This window comes from Malus sylvestris, chromosome 11, assembly GCF_916048215.2.
Source record: "Malus sylvestris chromosome 11, drMalSylv7.2, whole genome shotgun sequence".
NCBI lineage: Eukaryota > Viridiplantae > Streptophyta > Magnoliopsida > Rosales > Rosaceae > Malus > Malus sylvestris.
Window position 1 is genome coordinate 38764829 of NC_062270.1, and position 16985 is coordinate 38781813.

The 16985-nt window shown below is 35.4% G+C and overlaps 2 protein-coding genes and 1 pseudogene across 2 annotated transcripts; 1 reads left to right on the top strand and 2 right to left on the bottom strand.

Annotated features, from left to right (window-relative positions):
• The first annotated feature begins 4209 nt into the window (after positions 1–4209).
• LOC126590485 (uncharacterized) lies at positions 4210–5137 on the top strand (annotated as a pseudogene).
• A 156-nt stretch (positions 5138–5293) lies between these two features.
• Positions 5294–8793, bottom strand: LOC126590993 (uncharacterized). Its single transcript, XM_050256522.1, has 11 exons — positions 8606–8793; positions 8391–8498; positions 8236–8311; positions 7525–7650; positions 7242–7386; positions 6970–7148; positions 6776–6876; positions 6391–6605; positions 6097–6296; positions 5839–5960; positions 5294–5720 (listed from the first exon to the last, which is right to left on the bottom strand). Exons 1-11 carry the CDS (start codon positions 8616–8618, stop codon positions 5662–5664), a joined length of 1344 nt encoding a protein of 447 aa, XP_050112479.1. The 5' UTR covers positions 8619–8793; the 3' UTR covers positions 5294–5661.
• A 5795-nt stretch (positions 8794–14588) lies between these two features.
• Positions 14589–14948, bottom strand: LOC126590486 (uncharacterized). Its single transcript, XM_050255930.1, has one exon. It carries the CDS (start codon positions 14946–14948, stop codon positions 14589–14591), a length of 360 nt encoding a protein of 119 aa, XP_050111887.1.
• Positions 14949–16985: the final 2037 nt, after the last annotated feature.

A 16985-nucleotide genomic window follows, 5' to 3' on the forward strand; every position in this document is an offset into this window, starting at 1 on the left:
AATTACACCATCTCTATGGAAATTGTATTATTGCTTTACTTTATTTTTCTGAACTTATCCGATACAAGTTTCAAAAACAAATTCTGATACCAGTTCTCAAGAAATTCAACATTCCAAACTAAGAGGTTTCATGTTTTTACAACATACTTGCTAAAGCCAATCCAGCAACTGATTAAACCATTAAGACTGCTTCATCAGAACCCAACTTCATTCGCAATGAACTAATTGAATGAACTACTATACTTGCAGGATGGTGGATGATCTCTTTGCAGGATCCACGCTACAATTACAAAGTAAATTAAATATAAGTCACAATTTTTAATTACAAAAGAAAATTGTCAAAATTCATTTGTATTTTTTGGTAATAATAATTAACAAATTTTAAAGTATTATTTTACCTCTAACAGTTCCACCACAATAAGAAACTGAAAGGCAGACTCGGTTGAGTAAGGACATTGTGTTACGTGAGGCATCTGCTAATTTCTCATGGTAAGATTCTGTCTGATCCTGCAGGTTTATGCTGCATATTAACCAACAAAATAATTAGTATATTATGTTTGCAGAAATAATAATATGTTTATCTAGTTTATATGTTATATTTGCAAAATTAGTAATATCTTATATCTATACATACAAAAGAAATACCACAAAACAAAAGTTCATAGTTTACTAGCAGGGCAAAATTCTTGAAACTTACTATTCTTCTCCTGATCCAGAGCCATAGCCCTCGTCGTAAGTGAATTACCAGCGACCACTCGAAACATTTGGGGATGTGAACTTGTAAAGTCCCATCCCAAAACAAGGCAGCCCACCTTGCAGGCTAGATCAGGTTCTGCATCAGTTGCTATCATAAGGATCATATGGTCTAGAAGAGCTGCTGCCTCCACCGTATGATGCTTCTTAGATTTTTTTTTAAAACTGTCACCATTCAATTGAAAATTTTATATATATATATATATATATATATATATATATTTATACACACACACAATTATTTTTAAGTAAAACAAATAGAAATTTGGAGTTTTCAGTTACCTCTGATGCTATGGATTTGTACGTAAACTCCCATATCTCTTTAGATCCAGCCATTGTCATATATATGTTTGTACTTAATTCATAGAACTTCTTGTAATCAAGGCTAGTCACTTCTCCGTGTTTGGTCAGCTTTGAATCAACTCCAACACAAATAAAATCTTCCCACCGATAAGCAATATTAATAGTTCCATTGAAAAACCTCCACCACAACCAGGAAAGGAGAGATTTAAGGGTGAAGAACTTTTGGTGCTCCTAATTATGGAGGGAAAAATCATAAAAGAAAGCTTATGTGCAAAATTGTCCATATAGTACAAACAATCCTAAAAATCCACAAAGTGCAATACACTTCGGAACGAGTGAAACCTTTTGAAACAGATTGGGAGCTTTTGAAGTCCTGAGCAATCAAGGGGTGGAATAAATAAGGTTTATCCCTGAAGTTATTAAATTCTTTCTTTTTTGAGCTTTGGTAATCATCAGCGATTTCTAACAATTCAGAGGAGTTCAGAACACAATACATACATAAACCAAAAATTCACATTGTAAACTAATCTTCATGTCCAAATTTTGTACCTATCATGTAATGTGTCAAGCAACAATTAAATTTTATTGTAATAATCAAGCTAGATTTAAGTAAATTATTTGGCATGTTACTGGGTAAGTATAATTGGTACTCTTTTTTTATTTTAGGATAAGTATAATTGATACTCTGAGATAACAATTATAATTAAATATGTTACAATTATAATTAAATATAAACATATTTAATTAGATCACGAATCCATTATTGATCATTTGAGCAACTATAATTAATGGTGGTGCTCGTCTTGGTCTACCATGGTGATGGTGGTCTTGTCACCGTCTATCTGCAGCTGAAGTGAACAGGGTCCCTTTGGTTTCTCTGATGAAACAGATAACGAAATGAGCAAAAAAATAAAAAAATTCTGAAAATTTAAAAAACCTTTTTTGAGTGGCATTTTTACCTGATGGAAGCATTCCGAAGTAAGGACTGTGACGACGGCGAAGGCGGCGACGGTTATTAGATTTCTTGGAAATTAAAATTGGGACGGCGGTATTTCTCACATTCACAGACATTAATGAAAATGGGGAGTGGGGTTTCTAGAGAGAGAGGGGTAGAGCAGAGCAGGAGTGGGGTTTCTTGGAAATTAAAATTGGGACAGGAAGGATTATCTACCCTCCTAATCTCTTTACTCTTTCATGCAATCTTATTTAAACGGTCACGGTTAAATTACGTCAACATTTTATATTGATTTTTTTATAATAAGATAAAAAGTAATGTGTAATAGGAGGAGATGAGAATAGGAAGGTAGAGATTCCTCCTCCCTAGGACGGGGCAGGTATCGGCAGTTTATTTTTTTGTTTGGTCAAGTATTGGCTATTTATTCCCTGTGGGGCCAATGTAACCGTTTTCAGTGACCCAACACCTTATCAGAAATGATGTAGGAGCGAGTACAACAGAAAAGATTTTGTTGCGTGAACAAAATATGAGATGATATATCACGTATTATTATATAAATATTAAAATATATGTGTTAAAAATTTAATAGTTTAAATATTCAATTTTTTTATCACTTATATAAAAACATATAATGTACCAACTATATTTCGATCATAATAAAAAATTTCTCGTCCACGGGCACTGTCTCTTCAACTTCTTTGGCGTCTCATAATATTATTATTAAAAAAGACAGAATTTACAAGTAGAAATATTTTCTCTCTCTTCCCGACCCTCCCTTATGTTGTGCTAAGATAGCACCAAACCCTTTAGAACCAACTCTTTGTTAACCCACAGGAAATATATCAAATGAAATGCAAGAACAAAATATTAAAGACACCAAGATTTTAACGAGGTTCCTCAACAGTCAGTGTAACTGGAGTACATCCTCGGAGCAGTAGGAGCTCACCCAATAATCCACTATCAACCAAATGGGAGTTTACAAAGTGTTGGCAATCTCACAACCCAAATAACCCAATACACCCAATAACTCTCACACTCTAAAGAAACAAATAGAGAAAGAAATATAGTGATTAATTTCTTCTCTATACAAAGCTCATAGCTATTACAACAATAACACTTTGATGGAGTGAGAACTATCAAATGAAAGGAACAACAACTCCTTCTCTCAAAATGGAACTGCAGCAGTACCTTCTTTCTCTCCCTCTCTTCTCTTCGGCTCACCAATTTTTCTGTTCTCTTAAAAAAACAAAAGGGCAGCAGCTCCCTCATCATAACATAGCCTTCATTCAAGTCACCCCGTGACTTCCCATGGACCAAGAAAACTTTAGACAAATATCCCTTTTCTTTTCCCCAAAATAAGGAAGAGACATAATTATTTTGTCTACCTTTTTCTTTATAATTTTTTATAGTCAAAAGTTGGCCACTTGGCCACATACTCCAACACCTTCTTCCTGGATCCTGTGAGTGAGTGCATCAACATTAAGGAACACGTGGGTCTCCAAAAAGCTGGAATTATGGAATTAGTGTGGTCTACCATCCATTGGATTAGTACCCCGAATACCTTGGGAAGCAAGGAAAAGGAAGCTTGTGATATTCTGAGCGGCTTTAAACGTTCAAGAGCCCGGAAAAAAAAAATCAAATTATATTATTTCAAAATTTTATTTGATGGCCGATGTGTTCAATTGAATACAAATATTAAATCTTTTTTTAATGGACGTATCAAAATATTTATTTATTATTATACTGGGCTTCATAGTTACATCAATTTTATTTGGGATTACCAGGTAGATTTGAAGTTAAAGGAACCTGCTTGTCAACTGTAAATTTTTGGTTATTATTCATTGAGTTTTCTGCTGTGGTTGTGAATTTGTTGGTTTTTACTTATTATTTATTTATTTATTTTATTTTTGTTGGAAAAGAATGGCGGAGAAGCAAAACGTGCAAGAGCGAGGAAGGAGGACTCGTTGCTTTTGATGAGAGGGTTCAATTCCATAGCTCACACTTTGTCTCAGCTCTCCAACACTTTTGATAATGCTCTTCAGGTAAAGTTTGATCCCGACTGCAGCTAAAGATTTGAGCTTTTTACAAATTTGGTCACTGTAAAAAATATGTATCTCAGATTTGAATTGAGAGAGCTTAAATTAGCGATTTTTCTAGGGTACGAACATGTATTAAGTGTGAACGTTTACAAATGACCCATGTGGTGTATGAGACCGATCAGACGGTGTAGTACACCGCTCAATGTGCCACGATGATGGTATTTTTGGGTGTTCATATTATAGAAGAACACTAAATTGTAATGTTTGAAATTTGAAATTTGCTAAGCCACCCACATTGAGATATTCCATAGCCACCCGAGCAACTCGGAGACGAATAGTAAAGGGAAGGAATAGGAAGAACAGCTGAATGCAGAAGATTACCATGTGACGAAATTCGAAAACATTCATTGCTCAGAGGTACAAGGAGATGAATCCCAGAAAGAGAGCTGAAGAAAGCAAAAATGTAGGTTTCTCTCTTTTGTTCAGTGTCAAATCTTTGATGAGTTTTGAGTTGATTCCAAACTGTGTTATCTCTCTACAGCTTTCAATTCCAATGACAACAAAAGCAACTTCGTTTGCCCGGGAACTCAAGTCGATAAGATCGGATTTATGCTTTATGCAAGAGCAGTGTGCTCTGCTGGAGGAGGCGAATCGAAGGCTCCGAGACTAGCTGAATAAAGGGTTGAGGCCAGAAGAAGATGATCTGGTGAGGCTTCAGTTGGAGGAACTGCTAGCTCACCTCCCTCAAGACCCTCTGCTTGATTTGAAAAATTTGTACAAGGGTTGTGCCTAGACTTTTCGTCTCCTCCACAACCGACAGCAGACGAGACAAATGGCGAAGATGGTGGTGGTGATGCTGCTGCTGAAAACAAAGTTTCTCAGACACTAAGAAGTGATCTTTTCGGCTTCTCTGTCTTGCTTGATGATGGAGATCATTAGCAGAATGGTTTTTGCAGATTGTTCTGTTTGGGTTCAAAATTAAGTATCGCAGATGTAAATTTTGATGCCATTGACTTCTATATGTGATTTCACTGATTTACCATAAACACAAGTACATGATCTCAATGGAAATTATATTATTTCTTTACTTTGTTTTTCCGAACTTAATTTCCCTACTCAAATTATATGTTAAGGTGATTTCAATGAACAGTATCTTGTCATCCAACCTTTTTCCGTTATAAGTTTCAAAAAAATAGTTCCCGATACCAGTTCTCAGCAAGGAGACATACCAGATCAGAGAATATAGATGAACTAAATTCTTCATTAAAGACCACGAAAGATACGATTCAACATTCAAGCAAGGAAACATACATCATACAGATACAGGTAACCAAGTACTAAATATTAACAAGTAACCTAAATTAAGCTTCAATGTTTAAAGCTGCTGCCTATTGGTTTCCACACTAACAGGTTTCATATTTTACAAAATACATGCTAAGCCAATCCAGCAACTGGTTAAACCATTAAGACTGCCTATTTCTCTTGTTCTTAGATGCTGACTTGCAATCTTGAGCAGAATCGTCAGAAGAAACTGCTAGGTGGATATATGATATAGTTGCAATCAGACAAAACATTCAGGTGCATTCAGAACCCAACTTCATTCGTCATGATCTAAGGGAAGAAGCTAAGATACTGGCAGGATGGTGGTTGATTTCTCTGCAGTACCCGTCCTACAATTACAAAGTGAATTAAATAAAAGTAAAAAAAATTACTTAAAAAAGAAAAAGTAACAGTTTTATTCTTTTTTTTTTGTAATAATAATTAACAATTTTAAATTATGATTTTTACCTATAACAACTCCACCACAAAAAGGATCTAAAAGGCAGGCTTGGTTGAGTAGCGACATTGTATTGCGGAAGGCATGTGCTAATTCCCCATAATTATAGTCTGTCAGATACCGCAGATTTATACTACATATTAACCAACAAAATAATTAGTATGTTGTATTTGCAAAAATAGTAATATCTTTCATCTATAAATATACAAAAGCAATATCACAAAATAGAGATCATAGTTCACTAGCAGAGGAAAATTCTTGAAACTTACTGTTCTTCTCCTGACCCAACAGCCATAGCACTATCACTCGTAAGTGATGTACGTGAGATCACTCGAAACATTTGCGGATGTGGACTTGTAAAGTCCCATCCCAAAACAAGGCTGGAAACTGTGACGTAGGGACTAACAAAATGATAGGCTAGATTAGCCGCTAACTTCACCGTGCGCGACTCCTCAGGTATTGTTAGAAACTATCACCATTCAATTGAAATCAATGTGTGTGTATATATATATATATATATTATTTCTAAGGAAAATAAATAAAAATTTGGAGTTTTCAATTACCACTGATGTCATCCATTTCCACATTTCCTCCCAATCCATCCTATATCCAGCCATTGTAATATAAATGTTCCAACTTAATCGATAGAACTTGTTGCAAGTACGATCAGTCACATGTCCAGTCAAGGCATCGGTCAGCTTTGAATCAACTCCAACACAAATAAAATTTTCCCAACGGTAAGCAATATTAATGGTTCCATGATCATGAGACGAAAAACCTGCACCACAAAGTAGGAAAAAGAGATTTATGGGTGACGTTTTGTGCTACTAAATTACTAATTATGGAGGAAAAAAAACATAAAAGAAAGCTTATGTGCAAAACTGTCGATAGAGTACAAACAATCATAAAAATCTACAAAGTGCAATAGAGTTCGGAAAAGAGTGAAACCTTTTGCACCAGATTGGGAGCTATTGAACACCTGAGCAATCAAGTGTTCATACTCTAATGCTCCTATAACATGCCTGATCTTTGGTGGTAGAAGCTGGTGTCTGCAGCATGGAGAAAACTTATTCAACGAGCTTTTGCAAAAATAGTAAGCAGGGAACCATAAATTTTGAATGAGTTCCAAAAACAGGAGTCACCGTAGTAGCTGTTTAACCAGGCCAATTGCAGATATGGCTACGGAAATGTCAAAGTCGCCAGCAAGACCAATCTTTTGACTTGAAAATCTTCTAGTGAATCGACCAAGATTTGGAGCAATATCATCAACCTCATAAAGATTTTTCAATGCGTGGACAGAAGCTTTTCTTACACCAGCACTCTTAGAAGCAGAAAATGAGGGAAATAAATGAGGTTTGTCCAGAACGAGTATAAAGGAAAACAGCGTAAGCCGTATCAAGAATCTCGAACTTACATTGTCATTCAATGTCAATCCAAGATACATGAAGTATACACCCTGCAAGACCAGTGATGGATAGGAAAGAATCCACGGGCCTAGTAACTCTATGCATGAAATCCAAATATCTGGATAGATATCACGATAGTAATAGTAATGCAACCTACAATGATGCATTAGACTGTGATAGAGAACTAAAAGATTATGATAAAACAGGAACTTTATAAAATCATGTCAGTAATTTTCTTTGCTTCTGAACTATAAAGCCAAGTCGAAATATCCTACGCTTTCGATATCTTACATCATTTGCTCTAGTATGGTTATCTTGTAGTGAGTCATCGGGAACCTCTTGTTCAGTGATTCCACGCGAGGTCCCTTAATTTGTTTCTTCTTTTCAGCGTCTAATTGTCTACGAGTAGGTTCTAGCCTGCAGCAAATGTGTTAGCAACAGATATAAATTCTTGTAGTACTGCTTTTAACATAAAACAGAGCAATTCAAAGAGAGCTCTTAGGTAACAGATAACCAATGCAAGCAAAACATGAATTAGGTGACGGAATTATTTGTGATGCCCAAAAATTCATCACTTTTTGGTAAAATAAGTGACCCATTTCAAAAAAAGGGTCACATAAAGAGTTTCATGGTGGATGAATTCTTTTTAGGGAGTTTTAACAAAACACTCTCGGTACTGTTCACGTTTAACGAAAAACCACATTTTTTACTTTTAACTGGCACTATTCACTATACCTTTAAAAATAGTTTTTCGTTAAAAGATAAGTTTTTTTGGACTTTTCGTTAGTTTTTCTTTCTTTTTAAGATTTTATTTGAAACATAATTTCAAATTCATCACAAATTGTGTGCTAGAAATATTTGTGCCCAATTAATTATTAGCTGGTAACGAAAGTAGAGGTTTCGCCACATAACATGTACAAAACTATTGCGCTAGAGTCAAGAATAAAAATATAAAAAAAACTGAAGTAATTAAAATCAAAACCTCAAATTGTGAAAACTCACTTTTTGCTCTGCTCTCTCACCCCCACGCCTACTCTCAGTTGTTCAGCGGTCCTCAACTCCGACGACCGGCCACCTGCTGGTTTCCAAAAACATACATTATAAATTAAAATTCCTGTCCAAGTAGCAACTCGTTTTTATTTTTGTTGTACAAATACCAGAGAAGGTGGTTCGATCACCGTTCTTGTCTCCATCAACCGTGCCGGTCTGCTGCGGCTGTAGTCGCCACACCTTGGATCCCCTTGTTTTCTCCTCACTCAAACCTTCTGTCCCAACAATCAATGAATGAGTTAAACACACAAATGAAACAGATAATGAAATAAACAAAAATAATCCAAAAATACAAAAAAAATAATTGAGGGGCATGATTCACCTGATAGGGCCATCCTACCGGCGGCGGCGCAAAGACTGTAGCGGTGGTGGTGATTAGATTTTTTAGACCCAGAGGACGTTAAAATGGGGTTTGGGTTTTTGAGAGATAGAGAGGCTGTGAGACAGCAGCAAGAGTAAAAAGCTGAAGAAATAATATGGCGTTGGTGACTACATGAAGTTAGCTGAAGAAATAATATGGGGTTTGGGTTTTAGAATGAGTGTTAGTGAAAGCAACAGCAACACAAAACGCCGACGATGGTGGCGACGTGGAAAAGGATTACCTCCGGATCCATTATGTGGAGATTGTACGGATTTCCACATTTCAACCGTTCATCGTGTATCGTTGGGTCAGCAATTATTTGATTTTATTATTTTAAATTAAACATAAATAGTATATGATAAAAACTGACCGCACGATCCACAATGAACAGTTGAGATGTGATGATTCTTATGATCCCCACATAATGGATGTGGAAGGGATCCTTTCCCGATTTGCAAAGTTTAGTCGACCAGCATGCGGAAGGGATCCTTTCCCGATTTGCAAAGTTTAGTCGACCAGCATGCGGAAGGGATCCTTTCCCGATTTGCAAAGTTTAGTCGACCAGTATGCGGAAGGGATCCTTTCCCGAGCCTAAGCCGTTTCTTCTTTCGTTTGTCGGTATATAAAAGGATTATTGGCAGTTTTTCTTTTATTTTTATATAATGTTTGTGAATTCTATTTTTATCTCCTTTTATGAACATATTTACCATCAATATCCAACTTAACATTTTTTATTTTAAACGACAATATAACGAAGAAAAGGTTTTATTGTTGTTGTTGTTGTTGTTGACAGTATAAACGGAGAAAAAATTATTTGTAAGCAGGGACGAAGTCAGAAATTTGTATGGATGGAAGAATTCTTAAACAACAAAGTCACAAATTAAAATCCTAAAAAATGTACTAAACAAAATACCTTTATATAATTCATAAGATTTTGTTGTACAACATATTAAAATATCATTTGATGCGTTTTCATGTTTTGAAAGCGTGCATGACAACTTCATTACCAATACAATTAATTATCTTTCTCTATAAAAATAAATATGTTATTATTCATCCATTGATCTCCTATCTGATTTCTCAATCAATTCTTCAGAAATTTCTTGGCCAAGAATGCTCTTTTAAGTTGGCAATAGCAATTGGAAGAGTTAATGTTAATGTCACAAACAAGTAAACTAGTAAAACACCTTGCTAATTGCCCTTGTCGTTCCTCTTCTCAAACAGGTGGACATGCACAAGGGCAATTATTGTTTAGAGTGAATAGTAAAGACAATTTCATTGTCTTTACCCAGCCACAACTAACAGGTGGGGTGAATATGCTATTAATGGCCTTGTTTGCGTTTCTTGTTTGTCAAGTCAACAAACGTGTATATAAGTGTATTGCCAAAAAAAAGAGGTATTTGTCGGTTTGCCCCCTCCCCCAAACTTGTATAAAGCTGCCAAATTCCCCCGTGAACTTTAATTTTAGCCGATTACCCTCTGAACTTTTATAATTAGCCAATTTCCCCCATAAACTTTAACTTTAGCCAATTACCCCCTAAAATTTTATAAATAGTCAATTCCCCCTAAACTTTAATTTTAGCTTATTACCCCCCCTGAACTTTTATAATTAGCCAATTTCCCCCCTAAATTTAACTTTAGTGAATTACCTCCTTAAAATTTTATAAATAGCCAATTTCCATGGCCCCCACTCCACCAGCATTTAGATTTTAAAAATTTTCATCCAATTTTCTATTCTTTTTGCCCTTATATGGTTGTCATGTGTTGTCAACGTGATCAAATGAATGAAAAATTTTAAAATCTAGCGTCCAGAGGGAGATTGGCTATTTATAAAAGTTTAAGGGGTAATTGGCTAAAATTAAAGTTCAAGAGGAAATTGGCTAATTATAAAAGTTCAGTGGGGTAATCGGCTAAAATTAATGTTCAGAAGAAAAATTGACAGTTGTATGCAAGTTCAGGGAACAAATCGACAAATATGCCAAAAAAATTACATCAATAAGATTGTCGAGTTATATCTACTCTGCATTAACTCTTGAAGACATTTGTTGTCTCGCCAAAAACATTTCAAGGGTATGTTGATGGACAAAATAACTAAACGTGTACAAAAAAGAAAAAAATGTGTAAAAATTATTTCTTTAAATTAATTTAGAAACTTTTTTAATAAGACGAACCCCTTATCAATTATCTTATCTTTTTAGGTCAGTTTACTCAAATTTATTTTTTAGATAATATTGCTTAAATTTTCTCAAGAAAAAGAAGATAATATTGCTTAAAGAATAATGCTAGGTAGATCAACTTTTAGACTAAATTTTCAAATTATATAATGTGTCGTCAAATAAAATAAGCACGTTAATCAACAATCATATAATATATTTTACAAAATTTAATCTAAATAGTTCGTCTTCAATACAAGGTGCAAGTCTATTGTCGTGAAATGGCAGAGTAGGTCACCATGGAAATTGAAACTGTAGCCCCTACGCCAACCAAAAGATTAGGAGCTTTTGGCCTCAATCACTGGAATTTCTTCTATCCATATCAGACTAATTCTATACTCAAGCGTTTTGTAGCAATCATGATATAACAGAAGTAAGACTAAGAAATAGGCTAATTACTTGCGCCCCAAGTAACTTCGGACTTCTTGTTATCAAGGACTGTCGTGGATGGGTTAAGTCCACATAAGGTTCTTTTTTATGCCTTGAGACCAAGGATTTTTATTGATCAATCTTGTCTGCCCGAATGGTTCAAGTCTTTTAATCATAAACTGGCTAGAAATAACTTGGATGCAGATGGAAATATACATCATATTACTAGATTTATGAATGAAAAGACAAAAACAAATGAGGTCGGGCAAGGTTGATCATCTTGCAACTTCCTCTCTTTGTGATTTACAATGGGTTTGAGTGATAGAATGGGAGATTGGAAGATGAGTTTATACGAGGGAATCGATACTACATCAAGATTTAGACAGGGTAGCAGAGCTTTTACAAAGGCTTTTTGGTGAAGGTTGATCCCGAAAGGGATGAAGGCTTGGTGCTGACTACAGCTTCGTATGCAAATCTGGCTTGAGCAGAGTTTGTGTATTTGTTTGTTTGATTGAGTGTCCTTATCTCTGATTTTCCTTTCTCCTTTTATAGACGATTTGGCTTGGCTGTCTGTAGCTTCAATCTTGCCCGAATGCCTCTGAAGGGTAGTGACTCATCAGCTTTTTACTTGTACTGCCATTATAAAGTACTTTTTGGGCTGATTAGCTGGCTGGTCTATATCACTTGACCTTTAGGTAGGTGAGCATGTAGCTCAAGTGGTCTGCACTTAGTCGGGAAAATGGCCTCTTCCGCCTTCTGGGCTTCTTGCTTTCCATTCCTTCGTCTGGGCTAACTCCCTTTTGAGCCCAAAATTCAAGTTTTATCCCAAACAGAGCCAATTCCCCATGAGAATTTAGAAATGCTAGAAGGAGCGAATCCGCCAAGACTCTACCTTAAGGGCCTCTATGTCTACGTGTATTCTACTTCTTCAAGATACACAACTAATATTATTAAAATAAAATTTTCAATTAAAAATATTTTCTTTCTCTACTTGACCTCTCTTCTTTTTGAATGAATGCACACCATCTCTCACATTTCTCAGTGCTTGAAATATCTTTGATATGCTCGATATTTTCATAGAAATGTCTAAAACTTTAGAGAATGATATGGAAACATTTCACCTCATATCTCCGATATTTCTGAAAATCAGTTAATTTCCTCGATATTGTATGCATCCTGGCAAAATTTCGGCAAAAAACTTACAGACTAGTGGTCGAGTTTTCTTCTTAGTTTCTTTTCACGTTTCCTTCTTCGTTTCTTCTTCTATTATGTGAATTCAGTTTTCAATCTATCATATATTTGGAGATTGGTGCAATTGGAAAGTAATACGTAGGAATGTCTAATCAAAATAAAAGATGAAGATTGATTATTACTTTTAACTCCATGAACTTATGCATTCTATATGATATTAGTTTAATTCAATAAAACTTGTGCTGCTTTCATGATAAAGGTTTTAGTTAAGTTATGTGTAATTTATTCCTTCTAATGAAATGTTTTATTTTATTACTTGTCATTAGAAACAAGTATTCCTTCTCACATATCACATACTTATTTTTTACACAGTATCTAATGATTAATTCTTGATTGTTGTGGCTTCATATGACATTCCTTAACAATAACCGAGGCTCTTGTCATTTTAAGAGAGAGAGAGAGAGAGAGAGAGAGAGAGAGAGAGAGAGAGAGAGAAAGTGTAAAAAGAAATGATTAATGGATAAGTCAATTTAGGAGGAACTAATAGCACTCCTTATATTGCTTGGGAGTGGAATCCTTGTATGGTTGTATTTATGGTGTTTTCAAGCACACAGCAAGCTAATTACTTTAGATCGCTAGTGTGTTTTAAGAGAAGAAGAGATGAATAATAGTATAAAGGAGTATTAGAAGGGGTGTGCTATCCACACACCTCTTTTTACTTCTCTCACACTCCTTGTTAATTTCTGTCATTTGATCTTCTTCAATTCATCCGATCTGATGGCCGAAAATTAAAAAGGTGTGAGAGAAGTGAAAAGGGATGTGTGAATATCACATCCCTATTACAATAGGACATCTAAAAGACATTGAGGGTGTGTTTGTTTACACTCACTAGGCCTCACTGGACTGGACTGAACTAGCTTAGCTAAGAATATTAAGCCATGTTTGGTGCAAGCTGGGACTAAGTTTAATGGGACTAGCTCGGACTCGTTTCGACTAAACTATTCGCTAGCTGGGCTTAACGAGGTCGGGCATAAAGGATGGGATTGCTAAGACCATCGCTTCGCTTCATCACCGTGCTGATGCTTCGACTTCCTTAGTCGTCTTCCTCTTCATCTTCCACAGATCCCCAACTGCTGCAATTAAGCTTTTCTTCTTTCTCGGCCTGCAATCAACCGATTTGGTAGCTCCAGCTCTAGCACAGGCCCTACCCGCAGGCTGCAGCTCCAGATCTCGCGCCACTGACCGTCGCATCCTCCTCGTCGAGGCCGCCAAGCGCTCTGCCAGGAGGATGCGTTCGCAAGTTTGTTGTCGATTTGCAGATCTGACGATCCGAGCCTTTGCAAATTGAAAAAAAAAATGGGATTTTTCTGGGTTTGATATGAAGAGAAAGTAAATTAAAAGAAGAGAAATAGGAGTTATAATTGAAGAGAAAGCAAATTAAAAGAAGAGGAAGTTTCTGGGTTTGATTATTAGTGGAAGCAAATATGGGCTTGCGAAGAAGAAAATGCAAACCAGAGAAGAAAAGTAGAGGAATGGGGAGAGAGAACTAAATAAAAAAAAGTGTGTAAATATTAATAAAATGAAAAAGAAAATGACAAAAAAGTATTTTAGCTCTAAAATAATTTAGTCTGTGATTTAGTCCAACACTACATCAAACGCTTCATTATTCTTATACTACTTAGTCCATGCCAAGCTAATCCAGATTAGTCCATAAAGTTAGTCCAGTCTGAGATAGTCCGGTGCAACAAACGCCCCCTGATAGTTAGTCCCAAACCTCCCACCCTTCTTTCTCTATGTCACATCAAGAGTTTTTAGGGGTTTGCTTCAAGAAAAATTCTTTATATATACGGCTGAATTAAATTAAGTTTATAAACCCCTTTCTGAGAAGACTTGCCATTGCAAAATTTAGAGTATAGAGCTCATAAAATAAGTGCTCAACTCTACAATCTAATTGTATTTTACGAGTCTCTACATTTAGCTTTTTTCGAATCTCTACGTTTTTCTTTTTCAAATTTTTTCAGCATTTTGTTTAGTCTAGTCCGATATTTTTGCAAATTTGCATATCTTATATATATCTATCGATATTTCTGCCAATTTGCATATCTATATTTCTACAAACACCGATATTTTAAACACTGCACATATTTTAAACACTGCCAATTTGAAATATCCTACATTTTCCTTAGCAGGTTCTTCTCCCATAAGACATACTTAGTTGCTTGCTGTCTATTATTCTTGCTTGTGGGTGAAGAAGGATCTTTCAAATGATGAATGATAGGCGATCTCCAGTCTTCCGTCTCGGTTTCTAGAACCATTACATCTATACTGAATCCCCTTTCTAGGATAGAAGGAAGATTTCTCCTTTGAATCTCGACATCTACTCCATACCTCCTTTCCTGGATTGGTACTCCCGAGGCTATTTGCGCCATCTTGTTGGCCGCCAGATTAGATTCCCTGGGAACATGATTAACTGATACTTCAGAATCCCAATAGCTCAACAATTGCGTGGCCGCCAAGTAATACCCAACCATGGTGATATGTCTGCACTTGTATTCTCCACAGTGATTCCACGCGAGGTCCCTTAGTTTGTTTCTTCTTTTCAGCATCTAATTGTCTACGAATAGGTTCTAGCCTGCAGCAAATGTGTTAGCAACAGATATAAATTCTTGTAGTGCTGCTTTTAACATAAAACAGAGCAATTCAAAGAGAGCTCTTAGTTAACAGATAAACCAATGCAAGCAAAACATGAATTATGTGACAGAATTATTTGTGATGTCCAAAAATTCATCACTTTTTGGTAAAAGAAGTGACCCATTTCAAAAAAAGGGTCACATAAAGCGTTTCATGGTGGATGAAGTCTTTTTAAGATTTTATTTGACACATAATGTCAAATCCATCAGAAATTGTATGCTAGAAATTTTTGTGCCCAATTAATTATTAGCTGGTAACGAAAGTAGAGGATTCGCCACATAACATGTACAAAACTATTGCGCTAGAGTCAAGAATAAAAATACAAAAAAAAAAAAAAAAACTGAAGTAATTAAAATCAAAACCTCAAATTGTGAAAACTCACTTTTTGCTCTGCTCTCTCACCCCCACGCCTACTCTCAGTTGTTCAGCGGTTCTCGACTCCGAGTCCCCGACGACCAGCCACCTGGTGGTTACCAAAAACACATTATAAATTAAAATTCCTGTCCACTTTGGTAACTCATTTTTATTTTTGTTGTACAAATACCAGAGAAGGTGGTCCGATCACAGTTCTCGTCTCCATCAACAGTGCCGGTCTGCTGCGGCTGTAGTGGCCACACCTTGGATCCCCTTGTTTTCTCCTCACTCAAACCTTCTGTCCCAACAATCAATGAATGAGTTAAACACACAAATGAAACAGATAATGAAATAAACAAAAATAATCCAAAAATACAAAAAAAAATTTGAGGGGCATGATTCAATATAGTAACATCAAACTCACTTTTTTGGCCTACTCAGGAAAGCTTTATTGTATAACCGCTTGAATATTTGAGTATCAAAATAGTAAAAAAAAAAAAAAAAATTGTCAAGAAATAAGAAAAAAATATGCTGGTATGGAAACGCGCCAACGTTCGAGGAGCTTGTAGCATAAGGGCCAAAGCCAGTATGCTTAATTTTGTTAGGAAAACTAATGAAAATGGCTTGAAAACTTTGAGTTTTAATTTGTTCTTAATTTCCTCTCTGCAGTTAAAAGTAATATTTCATTTCCGGTTCCAAATTCATATAAGCTTGGACTTGTAATCTCTGGCCGAACTACATGTTTAACTTAACTTTTTGTTATGAAGTCGCAGCATTTAATTTTTTAATAAAGAGAATCCTCAAAAAAGTAATTGGAGTATACTGTATCTTTTTAAAAAAATGCAATTTTTTCCTAAAAAAAGCACTTAAGTGTTTCAAGAAGGAAGCGATGTGTGCTCCTTTTAAAAAGCACTTCAAGGAGAAATTTTTCAACTTGCTGGAAACATAGTCCGGTATACCAAGTTTTATAATACAAATGTTGAAATTTTTTAGAAAGCACTTCAAGGAAACGATGTGTGCTTCTTTTAGAAAGCACTTAAGTGTTATAATGCAAATGTGTGCTTTTGTATGTATAATAACATAAATAAAAACATAACGTACAACCATGGATATGTGTATAATTGAGAAAAATCCCGTTTTAAAAAAAATTGACAAAAATTAAATGAAACTCGTATACAATTGTTTTAGTTCTCAACAAGGGGACAACTCACACTTGGATATTTTACTTGTCAGCTTGTACAACTTTATATTTACTGTAACAGTTCTGTAACTAATCTTAGTCTCAGTAATTAAGTTAATTAGGTGTAATTAATTACTAAATTTTATTGGCAAATGTGTATATACTGGGTTCTAATTCCTTACTCGTTAAGAAAGAAATATACAAAACTTCTTTCTACAAAAAGTTATAAAAAATTATACATACAAGTCAAACTGTGCAATTGCCAATTGGACCAGACAGCCAAGCCAAGCCAATGACTTGGAACGAGAAATTTTTAATTGTAATAGGAACACGGATAGTACAT